At 34.9% G+C, this 9,623-nt stretch overlaps 1 protein-coding gene and 1 pseudogene across 2 annotated transcripts; one reads left to right on the top strand and one right to left on the bottom strand.

Annotated features, from left to right (window-relative positions):
- The first annotated feature begins 253 nt into the window (after positions 1 to 253).
- LOC145029153 (GATA transcription factor 18-like) lies at positions 254 to 1,505 on the top strand. The gene is made up of 2 exons (XM_078977760.1): positions 254 to 856; positions 968 to 1,505. Exons 1-2 carry the CDS (start codon positions 455 to 457, stop codon positions 1,283 to 1,285), a joined length of 720 nt encoding a protein of 239 aa, XP_078833886.1. The 5' UTR covers positions 254 to 454; the 3' UTR covers positions 1,286 to 1,505.
- Positions 1,506 to 8,680: 7,175 nt separating this feature from the next.
- LOC145031881 (protein RADIALIS-like 3 pseudogene) lies at positions 8,681 to 9,331 on the bottom strand (annotated as a pseudogene). The gene is made up of 2 exons (XR_013677047.1): positions 8,909 to 9,331; positions 8,681 to 8,831 (listed from the first exon to the last, which is right to left on the bottom strand). The product of XR_013677047.1 is annotated as a protein RADIALIS-like 3 pseudogene (transcript).
- Between the last annotated feature and the right edge of the window lie 292 nt (positions 9,332 to 9,623).

Below are 9,623 nucleotides of genomic sequence, written 5' to 3'. Positions count from 1 at the left end.
CAATTTTATTCGTTACAAAGGTAAAAGAAAACGCAAATATGAATTATATATAAATATAGGATCGATATTATAAATAGAAAAATGTAGAGTATTTATCTACGTGTACTGTTTTCTGAGAAACACAGTACTCATCCATACGAGGAACAAGACAAGACGACAAAACTACATATGTGGAATATTCACAACAACTGGACCCACTCGTCTATACCTATATAAACACCTCAACCCCCCTCCCCTCATTGCATTCCATCAGCATCAGCATCAGCATCACCCTCTCATATCATATTCTTCTTCCAGTTCTTCATTGGCCCCTCAAAACTCTTCATATATAGCAACATCCCCAAAACACACGTTAACATCACGACAACCACTTCATCTGCAATTCTCTTTGCATTGACCCTTATTTCATCATCACCTTCTACTCTGCTTACATAGTTGCATTGACACATTAAACATGAACAGGTGCACTGGTTCAACCATGATGGGTCCCTGTTCTTGTGGTCTCTACCATTATCAACAAAACTCCTTCTCTTCCATATTCCCAATGCCTTACGAAGAAGAAATCATGGGCCCTTATTCGTCGTCGCCGTCTTCCGTCGATTGTACTTTGTCTTTGGGTACGCCGTCTACTCGCATGACGAACGACCATGAAAAGCGCCGTGGGTCTAACTGGTGGAACATTTTGCAATCCTCTAGCCACTCCTCTGCGCCATCTGCTCATAAATCCAATCGCGGTGGCGATGGTAATGGTAACGGGAACGGTTCTGCCGCCGCTGATAGTCTGTTTTCACGGCGGTGCGCTAACTGCGACACCACTTCTACCCCGCTTTGGAGGAATGGACCTCGTGGCCCTAAGGTGAGCTTATAGTTCTTTGTATTTATCTGAAAATTAAACCGATCAAACGGAATGTAGCTATAGATAAAGAAAAGTGAATCGAATTCTAATTAAATTGTTGTTTGTTTGCAGTCGTTGTGTAATGCATGTGGGATTAGATACAAGAAGGAGGAGAGACGGGCGAACGCAGCGGCGGCGGCGGTGGTTTCGAACGGTGGAAGTGATTCGACGGAGGGATACCACCACCACCAATACATGATGAACAACGGGAACCAGTGGATGAATCACTCACAATCCTCCTACAAAATGCCGTCATGCTACTCGACGGCGTCGGTGGCGTCGAATGAATATAGGTTCATGGATGACGTGGACGACAGAGATTCGCCATTCCTCTCGTGGCGGCTTAACGTCACTGACAGACCAGGCCTCGTCCATGACTTTACTAGATGAAAGAAAAGAAGATATAATATATTTAATTTAATGATGACGTGGCGTATCCTGCTGTCCCACCCATGATGACGTGGAAACGTGGGGACGAACTTTTTCTTGTTCAAAATTCTTTACGTTAGGAAGTTGTATTAGATCTTGTTTTTTTTTTTTTTTTTTTCTTTTTCTTTTTTTTTTTTCCTTCTCTTAAGCTTTAATTTTAATAGTAGCAGCCTTTTTTTCACTTTTGCCGGTCAAATTATTTCTGTTGTTATTTAATTTTGCTTTGTTAACTTTAATCCAATATGAACATCTTTACTCTTCTTTATTCTTTTTGTTCCACTCCATAGTTGGCATTCGATTGATCTTTATTGATGGTTCATTATGCTTCTGATTCCAAAAAGGGTAATAAGAATGTGGACCGGAGGTGCTGCTGTGTCGGCATAACTTACATACTCTTTATAGTGTGTTGTGTTTTGGTTATAAAAGAATTATCAATATAAATAAAAACATAACCAACTTCATATAGAATTCACTAAACATTTAAACTCGATTATCATATGTCTATACATAATAACATAATTTAAAAATAAAAATGATATAAGATAATTGACAACTAAAGAGAAATGTTAAACAATTAAAATTAGTACTAGTTCGCTTTGTGTATGTTTTTGCATGAATATTTCTATGTTATAAACTAAACCTAGAAACACAGCTAAAAATATATACAAATAGTGTCGAAATAGTTTATGTTTGACTAAAAATTTCACTTTCAATATAAATATGATATTATAAATTATGTTGGTAATTTGTATGACTAATATTATTTGAGTGTAATGTCATTAGTTTGGTGATTAAAATGTAATATTGATGAATATTAAACAAATTAGATCGGTGTGGAGTGAGCATTTTTTTTTTTTTTTTTTTTGAGTTTATTCAAAATTCAAAGTACACTGTCATTTAGAGGCGAGACCTCTGAACCCCCGTGGGTTTAGGGGCAACACCCTTAGTTGCGGGGTCCAAGGGGTAGAGCCCCTGGCTGGGGTCGATATTGTTTTGTGGAAAATACATTAAAATCCTAATTTAAGAAAAATAACTTGCTTTTTGGCCTAATCCTGAACCCAATTTAGTGACAGTTTGAGATGGTTATAAAACTGCTATATTGTGTTTTTTTTGTAGTTTTATGACAATGTAGTTTTCAGATAAATAAGTTATATCCTAATATTAGTCATTCTCATTTTTATATGGTATATCACAAGACCATAACACCTTTTCATTCTCTATTCTTGATATACATTGTGTTTATCCGATCTAAAGATTTCAAGAGTACCATAGAAATACTTTGATTTGAATGTGCAATTCACGACTCTCAGTTTTCAAAGTTTCTAAACACACCGATTTTCTAACAAATTCTACTGAGAGTAACCTAAAATAGAAAACAAGAACAACAATTATAAATTCTACCGAGAACAACCTAAAATAGAAAACAAGAACCACAATTTGAAATCAAAATTTTAGCATGGAAAACCCTTCAAACGATATAAAAACCATGGGGACCATTTAGGTCTCTTAAATTCACCTGTAATGTCTTGATTTTCAAAGTAAAATTTTCATTTTTAATTATTAAAATATATTAGAGTATGATTACATTGTGCGGAAACATGTTGCAAATGCGTGTGTACAATCGAAACTTGCCCTTCTCACGAATCATTGAAGTACCTGAAAAACATTTTTATTCAATTGGGTATACACGAGACTTGGTGAGTTCTTCAAAATACCATATACTAAAATACTATAACATCCCGATTTCTAGGTATGAGATTTATTCCTTTAAAGGCAAGTTTCCATTGGAACTTGGCGAGTTGATGGCCTCAACTCGATGTATCGAAGGCTTTTGGGCTGCACATCTTTTTGGACCAACTTGACAAGTTGGCGGCTGGGTGAGAAACCCTAAATTTTAGGGTTTACACCCTATATAACCTCCTTAAGTCCTTGAGGTTGATCTTTTATCAGCCTCTTAACTCTCATATCGGCCTCGTGAACCCTAATCCTCATTCCATCTCTTATTGTGAGCTAGTGTGGCATTTTGGAGCAAAATAAGAAGACTGAGAGAATGAAGCGAGGATCTAGCAAGCAAAGCTCTTATCTTCAGTTTGGCAATCTTTTGGACCATTGTAAGTGTTCAAGATCCGATTTCTATCTATCTATGTATCTAGATCTTGAGTTTTGTCCATTTTTCTCCTTATTCTTGGATGTTGCAATGGACGGACTTCATAAAGTTAGCAACTTTATGAATCTCCAAGTCAAGGTGACCTTAGAGTGGGTTAGATCTGGTCTTTTGCCAAGCTTTGATGCCATGCATGGAGTTTAAGCCATATTTCCCCTTTTTGACCCATTTTGGGTTCAATACATGTAGTGGACATGCATGTCTATAAAGCACCAATCTTTGGGACGTTTTTGAGGCTAGAATATCTTCTGGAAAATTTGGGTTCCAATTCTCAAGGGTTTGTGTTTAATGGTTAAGCCTTTGAGTTTTTAAGCCTTGTAGAAGGGTTTTTGAGCATTTGGAGTAGCCCCAAAGGATAAAGTTAGAAGCTTTATCCTTTTAGACACATTTGGAGTTCAGATCTGAGCCTTAGAATCCCTGGAATCAAAGAATCATCTGAATGTGTTAAGCTGGGGAAAACTCGGCGAGTTGGCTAGGGTTTTCCCTAAATTTTTGAGTAATGTAAAACTCGATGAGTTCATAAGGTGCACTCGACAAGTTGGGTCAACATGGACTGCTGACATTGACCGTTGACTTTGACTTTGACAATGGTTGACCAAGTTGGAGTTTTGAGGGCATTTTGGGTATTTTGGGATTTTGATAGGTTTGATCATGATGGTTGTAGGTATTGATTCGGGAGATGAGATTCGGAGTCAGACCTTATCAGTTTTGCACTACTTGTGAGGTGATTTGTCCTCACTATACTTGCGGGTCGAAGGCACCAATGCTGACCCATTACATTGATATTCTGTTATGCATGCTATTGTATGGTTACAATCTGTTAGATCGGTATACTAGTAGATAGGATGTTACTATGCTTAGTGATCTGTAGATGTGTGTGATTGGATGTAGACTGTTATATGATTATCTGTTATATGTTCACATGATTTGTTGGCGGATGAGGCTTCACTTCTTTGTGCGTAAGTGTGACATCCTCAAAATCACGGCCAGAAAAAGACCGATTTAATTTATGCTTTTAAAATAATTTTCAGATAATCCTTTGATTTAAAAGAGTTGCAGAATTTGTTCCCAAAACAAAATATGATAAATAAAATTTATCAAAGCATTCCTTAAATAAATGTATTTTCATTATATATCAAAACTTGGGATGTCATGTTCCGATACAGACACAAAAGCATAAACGACATATTATAAGCCTTACAACAGTTATACACAACTACTGGCCTATAAACAAAATATCTTCACAAGTTCTCCAACTTATGCTCTTGCACCACTACCTGTAATATAAATAAAACTGAGTGGGTTAGACTTGGGAGTCTGGTGAGTATATAGGGTTTTCAACCTACAATAAATAATTATATTTAATTTTCACCATCCAACAATAACCTAATTACTCATTCCCGTTATCTTCACTTTACGTCCCTATGATAACAACTATTACATGGGACCTAATCTAGGATTTTCATCGGTATAGACATTACTGCAAAGGGGTTTCCTTGACAATAAATGTTCTAAAGGCAACCATGAGGGGGATAAAGTACACCGGTGAACACATCGTTCACAGCACCTACAGGTTATGAACCTGTCAGCGTTCCACTGGACAGTCTAGAAAGAGTCTGTGGTCGTTATCTATACTCCGCTAGATGACTAGATTAACAACATCAACATCGAGGCCTCTCATCATTTTATTTCAGCATAGATCCAATATCTATCCATGTTCTACCCAACATCTTTGTATATATATATACACACACACACACACACACACAACATAACGCATGTATAAAACATTAAAACATCCAATCAATACTCATTTCAAATAACACATAATATATATACACACAACACATATTTTATAGAGAATACTTCGTATTTATGTGTTATAAAAAGTAACTACACACTCACATGATAATACGATGATCAGACATCACCTCGTCTCTTAAAATAATATTTTCCGATAAAACCGAGACGTTTTCTCCAAAACCGGGCTTTACGCGGGCAGAGTTTTGGCTCGAAAAGTTTACTTCTCAGGACCCTCGGGGCTTCGGGACCTTCTTCGGGTCTCGGGAATGATACCGGGGCTTCGGGGGTAAAGCTTGTACGTAAAACGAGGCAATAACGAGCGAGAGGGAAGAAATGAGCAACAAAACTCGACTGCCCACGACCTCTATTTATAGGGGCTGAACATCGGATTACGTTGGGCGTAATCTCAGAGTACGCTGGGCGTACTCACTCTACAAGCAGTACGCTGGGCGTATGCTTCGGATCAGGCCTAATGCATCATGGCTTACGGACTCATGCACTCGAGCATTGGGTCAGGTCGACGTGGCCCATTTCAGTTCATGCATACAGGTACGTTGGGCGTACTCCCATTTCTCAAACTTCAAAAATTTGTATCTTTCCCATGTGAGCTCCATTTTTTTACGTTCTTTATATCCACGCGTAGGTGAGACTATGTTCCACAACTTTCATTTAGACTCAGTTGGTTAATTTTGAATTTATTTGTATTATACTATTTTTAGTAGGTCGGGACAGGAAAACTCCGTTAGAAATACATAACTTCTTCATCTGATGTCCGTTTTCATCTGTTTTTTCACCGTTGGACTACTATCGATGAGATCTTCGATTCTTGTTTAGATTATTTTGGCTAACAATCACTCGATCTAAAATTCGAGTTTCGGGCTGCATACTGCTAAGTCGAAACTTAGAAAAATCATAACTTCGTCATACGAAGTCAGATTTATAAGTTATTTTCATGTACGCTATTGGTTTAACATATTCTATAAATTTCGTTTAGATCACTAAGGCTAGATATCGCTCTTTCTTAAATTCATATTTTATGTCATACATCGTCGTGCCGGTTTTGTCGTGAAACTTCGAAGATCATAACTTCTTCGTTATAACTCAGATTTCGTCATTCTTTATATATTCGGAAACCTTGTCACGACCACTACAACTTTCTTCATAGATTTGGGTTTATCTAATATTTTATTATTATGCTTATTTTTATTCTTAATTTATTTAAGCCACACGATTAAGTATAAAACACATAATACTCAAATAATACATTCTTATTATTTCAAAATAAGTTACAAAGGTTAATCTAGACTATGACATCAACATTAATAACTAGCTTAGAAACACGGGTGTTACAATAAACCAACAGGCTGAGACATTCCAACCTGATGGTTGAGGGCGTTACAATAACCATCATATATTTGGAACAAAATATATCAAATATATATAATCAAAACAAACAAAATATGTGATAAATATCACATGAAAATTTGCTACAGTTTAGCAACACAAATCCCAACCGTCGAATCCCCAAAATTCAATCTAATTCTTGAAGCGTTGAACCTCCGAGAATAGAATATGTATTTTTTATTGTTGTGTAAATAAACCGAGAATAAAGAAAATAAACCATCTTTTCGCTCTCATGATGACTCACTAAAACTATAAAGCCCTAAGTAAGTACAAAGTAAATAAATGTTGTATTTGAAACTATTATGAGTTTTCTTTATGGGTCAAAACATAGGACATCCCAAAAAATCATCCATTCCTTGACTATGAGGAAGAGATCGCCATGATGAATATCATCAACTATTTTTTGCCAAAGCCTTTGTTAACATACCAGAACCATTATCATGTCTACAAACTTTGACAAGTTCAAACAAGTGTCTTAAGTATCATATCTAATCCAATGTTAACTCACATTGAAATGCTTTATTCTTTCATTGATTGTAGAATTCTATTATACCCTAATCTCATCTACATACTTGTACCATTGGATGTGACATCCTCAAACTTTTCCATTTTAAGACTTGTTTATGCTAAGTTCTAAACAAAAACTCTATATTTATAAAGGTAAATTACGAGATTCTTAGAAAGATTTTAATTATAAATGTTGCTCAAAACACAAGGGCATGTCAACTTGAATGTTAAACCATAAGTAAAAACATAAACCAAATAACCAAACACAGTAAAATGTGAAAGTCTAAGTGTTGAAATATCCAAAACTTCTAAGCATCTCTAATGTATCGCTTATTAACCATCACATGAGACATACGTCAAAATACAACATCATAGTAGCAAGCATGGTGAGATATAATCGATTGAATCTTAAAATAAACATTTTATAAAATAAAATCCTAATCAGTCAAACATTGATACAAAAATCATTAAGCACATGACGACATAGAAAGCATCATAGAACTCATAAACATTATAACAATATAAGGAATGAAACACACCCCAAGTCCTCATAATCAACTCATTACACCAAATGATACAAGAAAGTCTTTCGAGATCCTTCCTAACAACGTGTAAGATGTATCAGCCTGAGGTAACTAATCCAAAGACCAACTCCGTTAATATGAAAACTATGTAGAATTCTCAACGTCCTCTTTAGACTCCTTAACCTCACAATCACATATGTATGGACAGCAAGAAGCCATATCATCTATAAACCTCATGCATGAGATGAAAACATGTACCTTACTATCTAAACATGCAATCATCATAAACATCAGAAAGTATAGTTATTGGTTGGAGAGTATTTTGTAATCAATCCCACATTAGACTTTAGAAAATACAATTTTTGTTGGTTTGTTTATATTTTTCTGATTTACTATAGCAAGTGATATTGATGATAGCATACCTTTTTCTAGAATATAATATCAACAAACTTATATTAAATTCCAATCCAAGATTTAAATCCAACTTGTCAAGAGTATCGAAGTGAATAATTTAGAAGTAGGTTAGGTTCTTGCTTCATTTTCAAGTGTGTTTACGTCGTTCAACTTTATTGTCTTACTTTCTAACTTATTTTGTTAGAATTTCCTCCTATTTATTACTAGCACTTATATATATATATATATATATATATATATATATATATATATATATATATATATATATATATATATATATATATATATATATATATATATATATATATATATATATATACACGTGTCCAGTTTATTTTCTTTTCTGATTTGTCATTTTTTAATTTTACTTTCCCTTTTACTATACCAATCCGGTTTTCAATTTGCAAGCGTCACCTCGTATTCAAGTTAGACAACAAACACATTTTTAAATACGCCGTATGCACCTCAATCAAACTTATTTGGTTTTGTTCAAACTTCAGACATACGGATTAATTAATTAAGCTTCTTACATGAAATTCCTTATATTTGAACTATAGCTTATATTGATAAAACTTTAGAATAGAATTACATACAAAATATGAAATCAACTGACATTACTAGTAACCATTACCAATGAACTTCAACTTCGCTTTCATTGGAACTTTTATGCGTACGTACATCATAATCCAGCCTATATGCAATGCAATGATCAAGTCATTAATATCCCACGAATATGGAAGTGATTAATCTAAACAATTAATACTATACCTTTTTGGACTAACGTTTGTAATTGGGGAAAGGAATATTGCCAGACTCAATATGCCTAAGATCTTCAATCAACACTTCATAGTGCCTCTTCACCTCTTCTGCAGATTTTCCACCCACTGCTCTTGCAATCTTTTGCCAACGATCAGGGGTGTCCCTATCATATACTGCAAGAGCTCTCTCAAACAATTTGTTTTCTTGTGGCGTCCATGAGGAGGTGGAGCTACTTGAATAGAGTGAGCTTGATGCCATTTTTGATATCAAAGTATGAAAATGTACCTTTTGACTTCAATGGAGGACAAGATTCCTATAAAAATGTAATAGATCTAGATGGTTTGGAGGATGTTATGAGTGAAAGATGGCTATAAATAGGAGAAAAAGGTTGTAGGGGTCGTCGTCCACTGAGGTGAATATAACTTGAAAGAGGCAAAACTATGAACACATCATCTTCTTTTGTGAACATATTTATGTATGAAGCTTTTCCTTTGATACTGATTCTCTTATTTTACTGGCTATTATTAAGTGTGCTACTTGCCAAATTGATTCTCCTTTTCATGCATACTATGTATGTTATTAATGCGTAAGGTTTGTTTGGCAATGAGTTTTCTAACAAAGAAAAAGTTTGTATTAAGGAAAAAAAACTTAGGTGTTTAATACTTTTATCTTTTAAATACAAATTCATAATTCAAAACTTCAAGAAGTTTTTAAGAGCTTTTAG

Source organism: Lactuca saligna, chromosome 2 (genome assembly GCF_052625555.1).
Source record: "Lactuca saligna cultivar CGN05327 chromosome 2, ASM5262555v1, whole genome shotgun sequence".
Classification (NCBI taxonomy): Eukaryota; Viridiplantae; Streptophyta; class Magnoliopsida; order Asterales; family Asteraceae; genus Lactuca; species Lactuca saligna.
Note: the sequence above shows the minus strand (reverse complement) of the source record. Positions and strands in the feature narration are given on the sequence as shown.

Bases quoted from the DNA above. Each gene is read 5' to 3' on its own strand.
- LOC145029153 (XM_078977760.1), top strand. From the start codon at position 455: ATGAACAGGTGCACTGGTTCAACCATGATGGGTCCCTGTTCTTGTGGT. The intron at 857-967 runs GTGAGCTTATAG...GTTTGTTTGCAG, and splicing joins ATGGACCTCGTGGCCCTAAG to TCGTTGTGTAATGCATGTGG.